Genomic DNA, 18,013 nt, shown 5'->3' with positions numbered 1-18,013 from the left:
TTTATACATAATTTCATAGTTTATATTTAAACAGCTGAAACTGAGAAACTAAAAGCCACATCATTATTCATTGTTTGGAATTTATAACAATTTAATATTTTATGTAATTTTGTCCAAATTATATATATATATATATATATATATATATATATATATATATATATATATATATATATATATATATATATATATATAGATATATATATATATAATGATATATATTTTTGGTTAGGATGTGTGGTACTAGAATGTTTGTTGTGTAAGTGTCATTCATTCAACCAGTCAGAAGCAAGGTTTCACTATTTCACACAATGCCCACAGTCATCACTGTTGAATTTCCTAACATTTTCTTTCTTTTTTTGTTGCTGTATCAGAAGATTTTTTTACAATCTAGTTCCTTCTTTTTAATGTGGTATCAGACAAATTGCGAAGCACCCTATTAAAGGAACTGTTATTTCCATTATGTTAACAGTTACAGACATTTGCCACAGTTGCCTCATTCTGGCAACATCGTTCCTTTTATCTACTGCATTGAAATAATGATTATTTAATAAGACAGATTAAAATGATTAATTACTCACACATGCAAGGTTCCTATTTCAAGGTTACCATCTGTTTACCATAGAAAAAAGACTTTTATTAGATTTTATTTATTTATTTATTGATGCAACAATTGAGTAACTGAGTAAAAACACATTGAAAGACATTGATCACACAAGTTATTTTCTGCAGTGTCACTGCTGGGAGAAATGTACAGTTATGAAACTGAAAGCTTGTTAAACTTGATGATGTCAACTGTCAACTGATGTGAAAAAAGTTATCTTTGTGAAAATGATGATCATGATGCTTTAATCTTCATTCTTATCTTGTGTTTTCCAGAAACGTTATGTGTGTGTGTGTGTGTGTGTGTGTGTGTGTGTGTGTGTGTGTGTATATATGTATATATACTGTATATATAAATTATTTTATATATATATATATATATATATATATATATATATATATATATATATATATATATATAAACTAATGTTTAAATAATTAAAAACATTGTTCCATTTCATGACTTTTCAGTTCACCAATAATATTAAGTCCACAGATGTCTGGTCATGTTCAGCCTCAAATCAAATTAATAGGCACTTTATCATCTCAAAGTATGGCATTATGTCATTTTTTTATGCTATGCCCTGTCTGTCCAATGTCTTGCTACTGCGTGACTGTCAACTTTAAATTGCCTCATACTACATGTCACACTTTAGGACTGGACTTCCACTTTAACTTGAATATTAACAGTCAAATAAAACAAATTCCAATATTACTCAAAGTTTGAAGTATTTCAGATGTTTACCACTTATAAATAAACAAAGACACTGCAACTCTAAACATTTAAATTTAGGTCACCGGATGTAAACTTTTAATATAAACAAATGAATCCTTTGTCATTTAGAGCTAGCAGTGAGATTATCTTTGTAACCTCCTAATAATCAGAGCCTAATCAACGAAATGAATAATCGTAGAGTATAATAACCAGTAAAAATGGCATATTGGCAGCAACAGAACATTTTACTGGTTATTATACCCTGCGGTTATTCATCTTGTTGATCAGGCTTTGATTATTAGTAGGCTACAAAGATATACTCACTGCTAGCTCTAAATGATGATGGTGTGCTTTGAATGAAAAACTTTTTTATTTGGCACATGTGAGAATGTATGACAGCAGAGACCATTAGACAATAGCAGCCTTTTCTTATTTTCGGCATTAAGCATGTGCTATTAAGAAGTAAATGTTCATAAAGCTCTTTGCTGTAGCCAAAATTGATCTCATCCCCAACATATTTCCCCTGAAGGATCATGATGATCTGTTTGTTAATCTTTCCTTCACAGAACACGTGATCTAAATTAACAGAATTGCTAAATGTTTTAAATCTGACTAATTATCCACAAGTGTTTCCATCAAATGACTGCCAGCTTTGCCATTTTTATCTCCTTACCCGATCTTAAAAAGGAAATGTTTTGAAAAGAAGATTCACCTAATACCTATTTTGGATTTTGATCTGTTAAGTACAGACAAGATCGTTTTCCTGGCAGTTGGGTGTTCCGACAAGGCCTCTTATAAAGCAAGAAAGGGGCCACCTTCAAATATTTTGTCCAAGTCTTGTAAATTCAAGTGACAGGCTTGACACAAAAACAAATATTTGTAGGGGTTAGCTAGAAGAAGTGCCTCTGTTTTTTTCCATAGGCATATGAACCAACATTGTGAATCTGTCAGAGAGAACATGAACTGTGGTTACACAAATCATCCTCAGCTGGTATGATGCTCTTTGCCACAGAGTTACTTTGGAGTGAATCTTCCCCACAAGATGGCACACGAGTGGAACATCTGACTGAAGGAAAAGCTTTTTTTTAAAAAAAACTATGGAAATTTAGAATGGCATATGATGATTCTTTGCATAGTGTAGGTAATATAAATACAGGAAAATAAACTTCACTTAGGCTATTGATAAAACATAACTGAATTGCAAATAAATGTCAGAGTTTGGGTGATTGATGTGCTGTGCAGGCTAATCTCAATTCGCCTGCACAGCACAGTCTAAAGCAGTTAAAACAACATGAAATGTTTAATGACAAACTAACTGGAAGACAGAGTAACTAAATAGGCAAGCGTCTTTTCGCAGTTGTCAAGTACGTGCTTGGATTCGCAGATTATCTGCATTAAACCGGTACCCGGATAACCATATATGGTTATAAAGTGCGCGCTGCGATGGATGCCCAGCCAGTGACAAAACCCCAAAGTCAAGAAGGGGGCGGAGCGCCATTCATGTCTCATGACCTCATGACGAGTCGCCCCTTGAGAGCTCTCGCACACACTATAAATACAGGCGGCGGCTGGAAGATTTAATTGACAAATGCTCTTCAGAGTGAGAAGTTGGATTAAATATTTTATGCATATATCACAAATGATGGACAGCAAGCCTGTAATGTTTCCGGCACTTTTTCTTGTTTGGCTTACGTTCGTAAACGGGTCCCCGGGTAAGATTTTAAGATTTTCATATATTAACTGTTTAATCCTCATATTGTAGTGTATGCTATTGTACTGTATAGTACATTATGGCATGGCACAGTGTAGTATAGCAATGTGAACTTTAGGTGTAACGTTAGTTTTGTTGTTTTTCAAAGTTGAGTCGCAATGGAAACCATGAAAGCTAAGTATATGATGTGTTTCATACTGTATTGATTTGAGTGATGTCCTCTGTCCCATTTAGCGTCATTGGAAGTGGGCAAGCTTACCAAAGCAACAAATGTCTCGTGGTCCTCTTACAATTTCAAAACAATCCTATCATGGGGACCTAAACCTGTCAACTACACATATACAGTTGAATTTTCAAGGCAAGTACACAGTAAATTTAATTTAAGATGCATAGCTTTGCTTTGTTCTTGCTCTGTATGGTTCATATAAGCATTATCTTATTTATTTTTTTAAATTCAACAAGTAAAGTAAATCTGCATTGATTGAAACTCTAAAGTATTCTAACCAACACGATTTTTCTCTGCAGAGCTGGTAAGGACAAACAGAGAAACCCTCACTGCATTCGAAGCACTGAGACCGAGTGTGACCTGACTAATGAACTGGACGTAAAGGGGGTTTATTCTGCTGAAGTCCTGTCGGAGTCTCTGCATGGGACTTCTGACTATGTGGAGCCTCCATTTACCAGATCAAAGAAGTTCTGTCCTTATAACGACAGTAAGTGTCCAACCCTGTATTTTCAACTTGTATATTAGACTTCAAAAGTATTACTTCCTCCTTCGAAATTCAACCAATTTTGATTTAAAGCAGCTGCTTTAATTTTTTTTTATCTTTTTCCTGTAGCTTTAATTGGAAGACCTGAGTTTAATTTCAAGGGGAACAAGAAGATTGTGCTGATCATACACGACCCCATCACTGCTCTGCACAAAGATGGCAGATCTCTGAACATCCGTGACGTCTTTAAGAAAAATCTCAAGTATAAGATTGCATACAACGAGGCTGGAAGCACGGGAAAAGTGGGTATCAGCACGTTTACAAGTTCTAGATGCTTTTCAAGATTACATGCCATGCATTTATTTATTTATTCATAATTCATAATCATTACATGTTTGTTGGTTGGTCTGTTTTCAGAAAATGCTAATTGTGGATGAGAGCAAAGCAGAGTTTAATGATCTAAATAAGGATCAGAGTTACTGCTTCAGCGTGGCAGCATACATCCCCTCCCGAAAAGGAGACAATAGGGTCGGAGAGTGGAGCCTCCCCAAATGCTCACCACAGGTGCAGAATACGGTGTTTGAGGGTAAGTCTATCATCTAATACTTGACCGTTAACTTTTCACATTTACTAGGGTGTTAGACCCATTTTAGAGACAGAGGAAGGCGGCAAAGGAGTTTCTAAGTATTCAAAATGATTCAACTTTTGCTCAAAGATTTAGCGGTCTAGAATTGCGGTGTTATGGAAAACTGGAAGGTTGTTAAGCATGAAGAGGCAGGATCAGGGTCAGCTAGCAGAGTAGAGGAGGGAGGATGACACACACTGACCAGGGGCCGACATCTGTGCTGGGATGACACTGTTCAGTTGTGTGGGAACCTCTCTTTCTGCACCTGGAGTTTTCACACACGCTATATTGAAGCACCAATTTCTATTATAAAATCTATTAATTTATTAAAAAGCTAGATGCTGTTTTAAACTATTTAAAGTGTCACATTGTTTAAAGAATCAATAAATTGAAACTTCTGTTGAATGGTTATTCAGGTTTTTCCAAAAAGTTTCCAAACTCACAATATTATATTATCCGGGTCATTGATGCTTAATTAGAAATACATTAATTTATAAATTTAATAATTGAGGTTTGTGAATTATTTAACTGTGTATATATAAATATTTAACTTTTTGAGTCATTAAATCAAAAAGTTTTAAAGGTTTTTATTATTATTATTATTATTATTATTATTATTATAATTATTATTATTATGTGTATGTGTACTAATTTATAAAAAAAAAAATCGTTAAAAAAAATAATAATTTTATGATTTAAGAACTATTAAATTTTAAAGGTTTGTTAAATTCTATAAAGATTTTGCCAAAAGTTTATGAACTTGGCACACGTTTAAAGCTAGATGCCATTTTGAAGTCGCACACAACATGCTACCAAACTAAGCTTAACACTTGAGTAGAATGCATTAGAATTATTCATGAAATATGAGTGTTTTGTAAAATGATCATTTTAAAATTCCTCTTCCTTCTGTAGAGTATGGACTAGCTGTGATTGGAGGAGCAGCGTTCATTATACTGGCATTTGTAATTGGCGTAATCGTTCTGATCGTGGTTTGCTGTAAACGAGTACGAAGACGAACACTGCCGGCCAAGGAAACCATAGTCTAGACTCTGGCATAAAGGAATACAACATTTCTGCTGCTTGAGCCCGGAACGGGACGTACAGCTGGATCGTAACCGTTTTTGCACTGAGCAGGACTGTGTGTGTGTAGCACATCTTCTGCAGTACAGCACTGGACTGGTTTCTATGAAACGCTAACACTGCATGATATGTTGTACATATCAGAACTTTGCTTTATTTTTACGGATGAATAGAACGGTGTTTGTTAATAATTGGCATTATTTATTTACTTCAGAAATACATGTGTATTAGCTGCTTGTGTATACAGTTTTATATCTTGTACAAAATATTAATTCTCATAAAATGTATCTATTTATATATATGTTTTTTTTAAATGTAAGTTGTACTTCTAGGAAGTTCACTAGATTCAGCAAATAAATTATAATTGTTTTCATTTTTTTTTTTCTTCTTTTTTGAGGTACCAAAACTAAACTTCAGAATTTCGTATAATCATTGACTTATGATTATTGTATGACTTGTGTAAAAGGACTTGCATTATCAAAAACGAGGAAGTACATTTGTTTAAACCAAAAAAAAAAAAAAAACAATGGCTGAGAAAACATGATCAGATTGTGCAATACAATCTGAACTAAAAGGAACAGAGAGACACTCACCAGAGAAGAATGTGTTGCATTCTCCTCTCAGTAGCTCACCCTTGTGGTAAACTACAGTAAAGATGTGAAAGTTTTTTTTTTTTTTTTTTTTTTTTTTTTTTTTTTTTTTTTTTTTTTTTTTTTTTGCTCAAACCTTGAAACATGATATAAACTAAAATGCAAAAACTTGTGCTATGGGAATTTCAAAACCAAAGCTGTAAACAATCCTAACTGAAAAGGAGAGAGTGGAAAAAAAGTGTACAACTAAACTCGAATAATAAAAAAAGACATTAAATTTCTCCAGTTTCTTTGCTTTTAAAATAATACCACACAAGGAATTTTCAATATGTTGTGTAATTCAGTAAAATTAGTAAAACCGGTCTGTAAGGCACAACGTATCCAGTAGATTCTCAAACATATATTAGGCTGCGTTATCTGTTTAAATAGATTTCTCATAAAATAAAATTCATACAGACCGCTCATTACACTTGAATAATGCAGTTTCCATATTGTTATCAATACTGTACCAGTGGCATGCAACCGTATGTTATTGACAACTCCATAATCGCACATGCCAGTGACCGTTCCAGTTTCAAAACACAAATCAAGTTTCACAACAAAAATCACGACTTTTATATTACAAATGCTTGATTCTTAAAAGGGGTGTCAAACCCAATTTTATTCCTTACAATTATTATTATTATTATTATTTTTTGATTATTCTTTTTGCACATTAACCTCTCCCTGAGAGATATTTATCCACAGTTACAATCCTTTCCCTCAGAAGAAGAAAAGCAGTTATTTCAGCAGCGTCTTCTAGAAAGAGTTACGATTTCATTAGTTTCAGAATGATATTGCTTCAGATCCACATTTAGGTCCAGTGTCATTATTATGATCCGAACTCCACTGTTTCCTTCGTGATGGGTTTAAACTTGTAGTTTCCTCTTCCATCCATGTGCAAGTAATACTGTAGTATAGAGAAACAAGAGTTTTAACTTCATAGCACTTAACTTGAGGTTTTCTAAAGAATTCTGCCAACTGTATGTATTATGAAAGACAAGGGCAAAGTTGTACCTCGTGGTGCTTCCATAGTGATTTCCTGTGGGAGACTGTGAACAGTGTGATGCCAACCTGAAAGGAGGAAACAGATGATTCCAGCTGAGCTGAGGGAGACAGATGTTTCTAAAGCAAACTCCCACAGGAGCAACAAAAACATTCCTGACTTCTAACTTTTGACAGAAAACGAGCATGGTGGGGTGAGCACCTGTTCTAAGTTCTTCTTAATGTTATAAGCATTTGCCTCCAATTGTTCTTTTCTCACACAAATATTTTTGCACTCAATGTGCATAATAAGATCTGACTACCTTTCGACAGTGGCTGTAGATGAAGTCCTCCACATCCACGCTCACAGCACTGGTGCACTCATCCAGAATAGCAAACTGGGGCTTGTGGTAAAACAGACGAGCCATCTGTGCAATTCAACAAAGAGATATAAAAGAATTGGAACTTTTGATCTTATATAGGCCACATTAACATCTGTCTCATCCTAAAGAGAGAATGAATTAAAAATGCAAGAATCAGAGCTTACAGCCATCCTCTGCTTCTCTCCTCCACTGAGGACATCCATCCAGTCCTGCACAATGTCCCAGCTGCCCTCTCTCTCAAGGATATGTCCCAGCTGGACATTGTCTAGATATTCCTTTAGCACCTAACCACAAGTACACAATATATAATGACAATAAGACTATAAGCACATTCCCTCAAGGGACAGTTTACCCCAAAATTCTCAATATTTAAACATTTTCATGTCAATCAAAAAAAAAAAAAAAAAAAAGATTCTGTGAAACACAAAGGACAATGTTTAGCAGAATGTCCAAGTTGTTCTTTTCCAAACAATGAAAGTAGACCGTCATGCTCCAAAAGGACAAAAGGAGCATGATAAAAATAGTCAATATGATTTTTGAGTATGATAGCCATATGATAGAGTTCCTTATTTGGAATATATCACAAATATCATATGGACAAATTTTTGGAGCTTCAAGCTACATGTAGACGAATAAATAAGGACAGAACTTTCAGTTTTCGGGACATTATTGTTCTAAAGGAATGGCTTGTTCCAAACTTGACAGATTTCTGTCACTGCACTTAAAGACCAGGTAAACAAAACTTTGACGCTACAAAAAAAGTTTATAGATTTTAAAATTAATCTAGATGAATAAAGCGGTTTAAGTCTTCTGAATAGACATGATCCCTTGATATGATGAACAGATTTAATTTAGGCTTTTACCTACATATAAACAATTGAATAACACTCATAGAGCACAAATATCATTCTTCTGCATCAAACAAATAAGGCCGAGCTTCCTTTTTCAGTGTATGTGGATTGTTGACAATAAACACTCGACTGTGACAATATATACAGTTTATCTGTGTTCTTCAAGCCATCTCGGGTATTTTCATAATAATTATGTATATTTATAATCCATTGCTAATCAACATATAATTTTTTTACAGAATGGAATATATTTTCTGCCTCATTCTTTGATAAGAATCCACAAACAACTTGTGATAAACACTCGACTGATGTTGCAGAGTGAAAACAGATTATAATGTTCTCTTTTGTTGGCCAGCTTCTCATTACAAGTCATCACAAGGGAAGATTTTTTGCACGTGTTGCTTTTTCAAATGCACATAACAAGCGATGAGGCGTTTCCTCGTCTCAGCACGCGGACTCACGGGCACACAAACAGCCAGTTCGGAGAGGAATAAAATGCATGGAAATTATTTAAATGCAAAAAAATAAAAAATAAATAAATAATTACTCCTGTACTGTCCTCGCTTAAGAAATCAGTCAGAGGGCGGGAATGGAAGGAGGATTGAGTGGGATTTTGTGTTGCCGTCTCTTTTTAAAGGGATACTCCACCCCAAAATGAAAATTCTGTCATTAATCACTTACCCCCATGTCATTCCAAACCCGTAAAAACTTAGTTCGTCTTCATTCGAGAATAATTTTTGTACGAGAATAAAACAAAAATAATGACTTTATTCAACAATTTGTCTCCTCTGTGACTCAAAAAATCAACCCATGTCCATTTTGGAGAATATGAGCTGAACGCAGGCAGCTTACACTCTTCTGTGTCAGCCGCGCCACAAGGATACGTTTTCTATGTGTAGTTATGCTATGATTTGAAAGAAAACAGCACATCCTTGTGGCATGGCTGACACAGAAGAGCGTAAGCTGTCCAAAATGGCGCTACGGTGATGTGGAGAGACACAGAGGAGACAAACTGTTGAATAAAGTCGCTATTTTTGTTTTATTTGTGTACAAAATTCATACTCGTCACTTCATAATGTTACGGTTACTTTTCTGGACCTTGACAGTGTATTTTACTTGGAAGTTGGGACAGTCACAACCATCCTGGTTTCAATCCAAAATATCTTAAATTGTGTCCAAAAGACGAACAAAGCTTTTATGGGTTTGGAACGACATGGGGGTACGTGATTAATGACAAAAATTTCATTTTGGGGTGGAGTATCCCTTGATAGGCCTTACACATTTGTCAATCCTGCATGCTTGCTATATGGAGAATGAACTCTGCACTCTGATTGGCTGAACTCTTCTTCTTTTGCTGTTGCTTGATTTGAGTACTTTGCGTGGACAGATGCGTCACCAGGTTTTTGCGTAGTTTAGAGTGACAAATTAAGGGCTCAGAAAATCACTCTGGATCCCTCACATCCAAGTTACCCCATCTTTGAACTTTTGCCATCTGGCCGGCGCTTCAGAGCCGCAAATACCAGGACAGTCAGGCACAAGAACAGTTTCTCCCCCTAGGCAATCTACCTAATGAACAGTTAAATGTTCCCCACTTATGCAATAAAAATGTGCAAATATCCTTATATTTATTTGTTACTCCTCCATCCAAGTACATCCCTGCATCTTACTCAATCCTATTCCATTATCATTTATAGCACAATTGTTTATACACTTATTTATTTGCAAAGTTTTTTTTTTTTTTTTGTCTGTGTGTTGTCTGTGCACTGGAAGCTTATGTCACTAAAACAAATTCCTTGTATGCGCAAGCATACTTGGAAATAAAGCTCTTTCTGATTTCTGATCATACCAGTGTACTTTGAGGTCAAAATGTGTACAGGTTGGCAGGTCTGCTGAAGCATTAAGTGAAGTTTTTGTGGAATGGACTTTCAGTGAAGGAAGCTAAATCCCTTCGGTTTTATTAAAGATATCTCCATTTGTGTTTTGACGAACATAGGACTAATGGGTAAACAATGACAGAATTTTCATTTCTGAGTAAGCATCCCTTTATAGCATAACACATTTTGCTGTCCATTTGATTATGAAACTCACCAGATCGGATGTTCCTTTCTTCTTTTGGTCTTCATGTGTGTCAGGATAAATCACCTGATCTCTAAGGGAACCCAGTGTCATATAGGGCCTCTGAAGAAAATACAAACAAATAAACCTTTAAAATATTTTCACATTTAACCTGCTGCCATGGAAGACGTCAATGTGAACAGGGCCACCTGAGGAACATAGAAGAGTTTCCCTCTCTGTGGTTTTGTGAGTTGTCCTCCACACAGAGGCCACAGCTGGGGAAGCAAAGAGACAATATAAGCAAACAATACAAAATAAATAAATAAAACACTATTTTCTGTTGAAAATAAGCTCTAACCTCTCCCAGCACTCTGAAGAGTGAACTCTTTCCACAGCCGTTGGGCCCACAGACCAACACATTTGTCCCAGATGACACCTTAATGTAAGGAGGGGAAGGTGGTAATTACTAAAACCAGATCACTAAACCCTGTTTTACAAGCTAAATAACAAGTTTAGACTAGGAAAAGTTTATCTATGGAGCACTAACCTCAAAAGACAAGTCACGGATAAGAATGTCTCCATTGGGCGTCACTAAAGGTATGTGTTCAAACCTGTGGATGAAAGGACACAGCTCAGTTTGAAACACTGATGATACACTGGGTTAGACACGATGTCTACGTTTAGAAAAATAACAAACAGGCCTTGGGAACTGAGGATTACAAGAATGCATAAATGTTAAGTAGCTAACTATGATGGCTTGGTTGGTGTTTATTTAGTGTGTAGTATGACTGTAACTTACTTGATAATGTTGTCTGCGATGATGATTTTACCTCTCCCAGGGATAAGAGGGATTTTCTCTACTGAATCATCTGTAAAAAAAGAAAGAAAGAAAGAATTCAGATTTTCAGGTTCATTCAAATTTTTCTTAAAGAAATGCATACTTTTATTCAGCAAGGACACATTTAATTGATCTAAAGTAACTGTAAAGATATTCATAACATTAAAAAAAAATGCTGCTCTTTTGAACTTTCTATTCATCACAGAAACGTGAAAAAAAGTAAAACAGCATCTACAAAATTATTAGGCACCACAACTGTTTTCAACATTGATAATAATAAGAAATGTTTCTTAAAAAAAGTCAGAAAATCAGCATTTTAGGATGATTTCTGAAGAATCAAGTGACACTGAAGACTGAAGTAATGATGCTGAAAATTCAGCTTTACCATCACAGAAATAAATTACATTCTAAAATATATTCAAACAAAACAGTTAATTTTAAATTGCAATAATATTTCACATTATTACTGTTTTATTGTATTTTTGATTAAATGAATGCAGCCTTGGTGAGCATAAGAGGCTTCTTTTAAAAACACTAAAAAAAAAAAAACTTACCCACCCCAAACATTTAAACAATATCAGAATCAACATCTCTTGTCTCATGAATTTATGCTTAAAACAAAATGAACACATATCACACAATAGTCCAGACCTTTGATTCTCTGTGTAACCATGGTCCGTTCATATCTGCCTGAATTCAGCTCCTTAAGGACTTCCTGAATTTCTGTAATCCGTGCAGTGAACCTAATAAATGGATTCAGATGCCAGATAAACACACACATACTCAAGCAAATGAAAGACAGGCAGCAGGTGAGGGCAGAGATAATGGATGGCAAGAGGAACAAGCGAAAAGGCAAAGCACTCACCCGGACAGTCTGTTCATCTCTCTGCCTGCCAGGACGATCCTTCCCAGGGCCTGCGCCAAACTAATCAACATCCGCCCACTCTGGTAGTAGTCCTGCAGCGTAAAGCAAACACAGAAGAACTTCTATCTTCTGTGCAAACATTTATCTAAGGATATCCTTATTGATCCAATAAAACAATTTGACAAAGACATTGATGACAATTAAATCTGGAGAGATCAAAGGTCAGTAATTAAAAGTGAAATTATTATCCGGATTTGCATACAATAACACATCACCACTGTACAGTAATATAATATAAAACTAAATAAAATATTTCAGCCTTATTAAACTGTTTTCATTCATACTCACTTCCAGTCGCTCAGAGTATGTGCTGTTCACATGCCGCTGGTTTGTGAGGTCCAGGAATGGCCGGCTAATAACCAGGTAGCCCACCGCCATGGCAATGTCTGGAGAATCAAAAAAAAAAATTGTTCACAGCAAGAACAGAAACGTGCATTAAAACAGTTAATAAGGTATAATGTGATCCACGGTAACTTTAAAAGTTTATTTTGGATTCTGCTGCCATCTACAGTAGTTGTCCATATCTGCTTACATTTGGCTATGATGCTGTCCAAGACACCCATTGAGAAACGAAAGTGTATGAAGCGACTCAAGTGGTCCACTAAAAACAAGAAGCCTGATTAAAAACTTCACCAAATATTGTGTTCAGATTAGTTAATGCAAATCAAAACTATTTTTATTTTCCTTACCAGTTTCTGAAAGGTTCCATTAATAGTTTGTTTTTCTCTCCTGTTTCCATTGTAGAATGCAATCTCCTCACTGAAACAATATACAGAAATCATGCATCCTTCATAAAATACCTCAGGAGACAAACAGCCATGCAAAGAGATGGAGTCCCATACAGACCTGTTAGTGATGAGGCGAGAGTTGACGTATCTGTACTGCCCCTCGTACCTCTGCTCCATTACGGTCATCTTGCCAATCGGTCTGCGCAGTCTTGTCAGAAGCAGACCAGAGAACAACAGATAGCTCAGCAGACTAGCGGGACCCTACAGAGGAACCGGCAGAGTTTTCAAACTTGACACTGTAGAGACTGAGGCGCTGAATTAGCCAGTGATTTCTTTGAAACAACACTTACAAGAGACCCAATGGCTGTGTTCAATTTGCAGATGTAGATCAATATGTCTAGCAGAGGCTGCAGGAAAAGGGAAAGTAGTCAAGCAGGCTCAAACTGAAGACATTCTAATATATGGTTCAGAATGACAGGAAATGCTTTTTCACTTTTTGGCTGTTACACATTGAGTGTCACTCTGTATTACCTTGCTGACGTTGGAATAAAGGTCCACCACACTGTCACAGAACTTCTCCACATCTTGAGTTATCAGCTGGTCTGGGTTGGCAATACGGTTGTCCAGGTTGCCAATTTGATAGTATGTGAACCCCCTGTTGTAAGACATAGTGTTGTAAAACAGTAGTAAAGCAGATATCATTAAAACAGTTACAAGCAAATCTTTAACTAGAATTTAAGAATTGGCTTTCCCTGTCATCTCAGTGTGAATCTGAACTGGATTGACCAAATCTCACAGGATGTTAAACTGCCAACTTAATTGGAATTTACTGAATTATAATAATAATAATAAAAAAAGACTGCATTTTGGGAAATGTAACAATAGTTAACTATAGACTTCAGTCAATTTAGACATTTTACTAACTATAAGTAACTTTGCAACTACATGTCATCTAACTCTCATTGATTTGCAATTGCATGTCAACTAACTCTCATTAAAGTATTAGTAGACTGTTATGTTAGGATTAGTAGAATAAGTTGATGTACTTGCAAAGTTACTTATAGCGAGTAGAATGTCTATTGGGGAACCATCAAAAAGAAGCGACTGCTAGTTGACATGTAGTTGCAACATTTATTGGATGTCTAATGTGTAAAGTGTGCATTATATTATACTGAAATTTGAAAAACACTCTTAACCCGTTTAATCCCACAATAGTGACCGTAAAAAAGGTTTTCATTTATAAAGCTCTAAAAACCTTACTGACTGATGTTTTAGTGCACTTCCTGCAAATATGGAAAAAATTAAAGGGCCTCAAGTAAATATGTGCAGTTTCACATGATTAGTGCAAACTGTCACATGACCAGAGCAGCTTATTTCCTGTCTGCACCTTGAGAAGATGATGGCTGCATCAGAGCTCCAAAACAAAAGGCTAGTAAAGTATGTCATCATAAAGAAATGACAAAGATTTTTGGTACACATGATCTTTAGGGTGTCTAGTATTAATATATGCATTCACATATATTTAGTTTTGTTGAGTTTGATCATAGACTGAGTAAACATGTTGATGGTCACAATAGTGACCGGTGGGATTACAGTGAATTTAGGTATACAATATAAATCTAATTGCAGTTGCTAGTGAAAATGACAATAAAATGTTGCATTGACAAAATATTGCATTAAACTAAAAATTCAAATGTTACAAAAAAAAATTACAATAATGTTTTTATACTCAAAGCATTAATATAAAAATTTCATGTTATATTTCACAAAAAAGTAACAATTTTTTTTTATCTCAATGTTCCTATTAATGTTGTATAAGGTTTTTTGTATGCATAATAGTAACCCTAGAATGTGATCAAACAGTTTAAAATAGCTGGGCTAAGATATATAACCATTTTTATGACTGCAGAAATATGTTCATTCAGTACTCACCTTATCCCACTGGTCACAATTGTGACCGAACATAAAACACAATTTTATTAAAAAATATTTATTTATTAAAAAATAATTATTGATTATTTCAAAGGGTTACTAATGACGCATCATTTGGATATTTTCATGTCTGGGAAAAATCTGGGATTAAATGGGTTAATTCCATTTCGACACAACCCTCCCTGATTTCTGTATAAGGCTGTGTTCACCTTATTTTTAAGGTAATAGCAGACATGGCTATTTTTAACTTGAATGTGTGCTTCTGGTGTCATTAGTTTCCAGTTATTTTAGCTGCAAAAAAAGTATGTTATGCTCCTTGATGTTGCAAAATGGTATCGTTATCATATTCATTTAATTCTATTTCATTTATTATTGTAATCAAACACACTGGATTGCAGCACAAATTGTGCACTCCACTTTGTTATTCTTATAGTTTTTTACTAGCAGCTAATGAATCAGAAGTCTCGCACATTCACAGAAAATAGATTACTTCTGCTGTAAAAATAAAGCGGATAAGAAGAGAAAGACATTATAAACGTCGAGTCGACTAAAAATAGAACAGAAACATTCAGGTAATGAATATAACTTACATCAAGTAGTCATTGTAAAGGTGATTGGTAAGTCTCACTCGGAAACACAGCTTCAGTTGGTTCAGTCCCAGCTTTAACAAGTTATTCACTAGAGATATCTGACACGTCATAAAGCACAAAAATAAATATGCTTTAAATACATTTGTATGAAATATTTACAGTTAAAGCTATTACATTCCTACAACTGTCTACACATTATCTTTAAATAATGCATAATTACTGTTTATGTTATACTTTCTGCATTATGAGATGATATGATCCCTTTATTACTTAATACTGAGAAAAAACATTACATTATCATATAAACGATATGGATAAATCCTTGTCAACCGGCTTAAAAAATAGGGCACAGTAACCCTGTGCAAAGTTTAGACCACTCACAAAAGGCATGACTGTGATAAAGTTGACCAAGTATCTTTTGAAAGTGGTTGTCGAACGTCCAATAATTGCACTGCAAAGCAATCACACACACACACACACACACACATACATTAAAGAACAGTCATTTTGTACTCGTAGTCTACACACAGTACAAGAAAAACAGGACAGACAGCATTTAAGCGATCTGGCATGTTCTGCTGGCAACGACACCCAGAGGAAATCAAACCACTGAGAAATGCACTACAAATACAAGAGATAAAGTAAAAGAGACCTCTTAGTAACATACATAAACATTCATAATCATGATTGAATATCAGATAAGATGCACATGATGCGTTTGCATATTAAAAACATCCCTGAATATTAAGGAATTATTTGAGAAGTACACATAGCACGTGAGACTGTAATCTCACAGCACGTGGTAAATGTGACCAAGAATCTAAAATCCTAAATACCTCTCAATCATGGTCCCATTATGTATCATCCAGACGTCACAATAAGTTCTGGCCATGAGCATGGCAGCGATTAGAAGCAAATATCCTGACTGGAGACAAAAAACAACCAATAATACAGCTTATTTTAATTCTGTCACAAAATCTTTTGTATTTCACCTAGATCAAATAGCCAGTGGAATTAAATGACAGATTTAAACATACACTGACCTCTTTGCAAAAGGTTTGTGGCAACAGGATTTTCATGATATGACAAATGCGCCTGAAGAACACCTTGTCCACCGCAGCTTTGTCAGTCTTTCTATCCTTCTGATAATGTAAAAATAATAGCAATTATAATCACACCCAGACACATACATATATACATACATACATACATACACACACACACACACACACATATATATATATATATATGTATATATGTATATATGTATATATATATATATATATATATATATATATATATATATATATATATATGTGGTGTGTGTGTGTCTGTGTGTGTGTATATGTAAATGTATATATATATATATATATATATATATATATATATATATATATATATATATATGACTTAGGCTACATATTATTATTATTATTATTATTATTATTATTATTGTTACATATACTATACTTACATCAATGTCCAGCAGTGGTTTTGATGCCCCTTTCTCTCTACAAATAAACACAGGGGCAAGGCATAAGAAAACAACAAGCTTTGAAATCAATGACACCGAGTTTCAATGTAACTCATTTCCAGAAACACGTTAACGTCTAAATAAATGAATGCGTCCCATGTCAATGATATTTCAATGTCGAAGAGGTTATATCGTACACCGGGTAAATAAATGGCAACAGGCATATGAAGCGATGATCTTACCCATCGGTTTCCGAAGACAGTCTTTGTTTTAATATGTACACGGCGAACAGCAAAGCACCTGCGATGGAGGAATTGCCGGCTGTCAAATACTTACTAACAGCCGCCATGTTCAAAATGAAACCAATCAGGAAGCGACGGCAGGCAACTGAGGTCCCACGCGGTGGATTTCCTCCAGTTTTTTCAAAACACGACTGTTAACGCTACTATAGGTCTGCTCATGTCTAAACTCACACAGACACACATAAGCACACCTCAGAAACATCACACACACGGATGTAATGCGTACACTGGTATTGAAACATTCAGCCGCAAGGTGTCGGCAGAGTCACACCATTCTTCAGTGCGCGCTCAACTGTTATTTTGCTACGTTTTTATCTGTTTTTGTTTTAGTTTTTTTTTTTTCTTTTTTCTTTTCATAATCGTGTATTGGTGTTGTGATTAATCATTAATAAGGGTAAACTTTTTATTTCACATTTCTTATGGTATATTTCTCCATTTTTTTTCCGGTTACAATGGAATCCATCTCTGTCTCTTGTTTATTAAATTATATTTATAATATATTGATTTATTTTTATTAGAAATTCCACAATTTATATTAAATCATGTGCATTGTATTTTTTATATTCTACAGTTATTAGTGTTTTATTTATTATTAACTTTTGTCTTACCCACTATTCCTCCCTTTCGCTTCTTTTTTACTGCCTGTAGGTCATTTGTAATTTCGATTCAGCTTTCCATTAACTGTTGTCTTATTTAAAGTTAAACAATGCCAATATTCTATCTATCTATCTATCTATCTATCTATCTATCTATCTATCTATCTATCTATCTATCTATCTATCTATCTATCTATCTATCTATAGTCTTTCTTTTTGATCCAAAATGTTTCATGTATTTTATCATGATATAGCCTTACTGAACAGTTAAATGCTATAAAG

At 34.8% G+C, this 18,013-nt stretch overlaps 2 protein-coding genes across 2 annotated transcripts; one reads left to right on the top strand and one right to left on the bottom strand.

The window, feature by feature from the left end:
- The first annotated feature begins 2,869 nt into the window (after window positions 1-2,869).
- On the top strand, window positions 2,870-5,817 carry LOC109071074 (tissue factor-like). Its single transcript, XM_019087548.2, has 6 exons — window positions 2,870-3,030; window positions 3,264-3,387; window positions 3,555-3,742; window positions 3,869-4,041; window positions 4,157-4,325; window positions 5,277-5,817. Exons 1-6 carry the CDS (start codon window positions 2,907-2,909, stop codon window positions 5,408-5,410), a joined length of 912 nt encoding a protein of 303 aa, XP_018943093.1. The 5' UTR covers window positions 2,870-2,906; the 3' UTR covers window positions 5,411-5,817.
- Window positions 5,818-6,663: 846 nt separating this feature from the next.
- On the bottom strand, window positions 6,664-17,426 carry abcd3b (ATP-binding cassette, sub-family D (ALD), member 3b). Its single transcript, XM_042771818.1, has 23 exons — window positions 17,076-17,426; window positions 16,834-16,870; window positions 16,403-16,501; window positions 16,196-16,284; window positions 15,741-15,810; window positions 15,360-15,457; window positions 13,369-13,492; window positions 13,188-13,244; window positions 12,956-13,098; window positions 12,799-12,868; window positions 12,642-12,711; window positions 12,398-12,495; window positions 12,050-12,141; window positions 11,836-11,927; window positions 11,146-11,215; window positions 10,894-10,957; window positions 10,705-10,782; window positions 10,556-10,621; window positions 10,380-10,469; window positions 7,605-7,724; window positions 7,381-7,485; window positions 7,091-7,147; window positions 6,664-6,983 (listed from the first exon to the last, which is right to left on the bottom strand). Exons 1-23 carry the CDS (start codon window positions 17,180-17,182, stop codon window positions 6,906-6,908), a joined length of 1,974 nt encoding a protein of 657 aa, XP_042627752.1. The 5' UTR covers window positions 17,183-17,426; the 3' UTR covers window positions 6,664-6,905.
- Between the last annotated feature and the right edge of the window lie 587 nt (window positions 17,427-18,013).

The sequence above is a fragment of the Cyprinus carpio genome, chromosome A2 (genome assembly GCF_018340385.1).
Source record: "Cyprinus carpio isolate SPL01 chromosome A2, ASM1834038v1, whole genome shotgun sequence".
In the NCBI taxonomy this organism is placed as follows: domain Eukaryota; kingdom Metazoa; phylum Chordata; class Actinopteri; order Cypriniformes; family Cyprinidae; genus Cyprinus; species Cyprinus carpio.
This window is presented reverse-complemented; position numbering and strand designations above follow the sequence as displayed.

Bases quoted from the DNA above. Each gene is read 5' to 3' on its own strand.
- LOC109071074 (XM_019087548.2), top strand. From the start codon at position 2,907: ATGCTCTTCAGAGTGAGAAGTTGGATTAAATATTTTATGCATATATCA. The intron at 3,031-3,263 runs GTAAGATTTTAA...TGTCCCATTTAG, and splicing joins GTTCGTAAACGGGTCCCCGG to CGTCATTGGAAGTGGGCAAG. The intron at 3,743-3,868 runs GTAAGTGTCCAA...TTTTTCCTGTAG, and splicing joins GTTCTGTCCTTATAACGACA to CTTTAATTGGAAGACCTGAG.
- abcd3b (XM_042771818.1), bottom strand. From the start codon at position 17,182: ATGGCGGCTGTTAGTAAGTATTTGACAGCCGGCAATTCCTCCATCGCA. The intron at 12,496-12,641 runs GTAAGCAGATAT...TTGATTCTCCAG, and splicing joins GGACAGCATCATAGCCAAAT to ACATTGCCATGGCGGTGGGC. The intron at 10,622-10,704 runs GTTAGAGCTTAT...TTGCTTCCCCAG, and splicing joins TCTTCAGAGTGCTGGGAGAG to CTGTGGCCTCTGTGTGGAGG.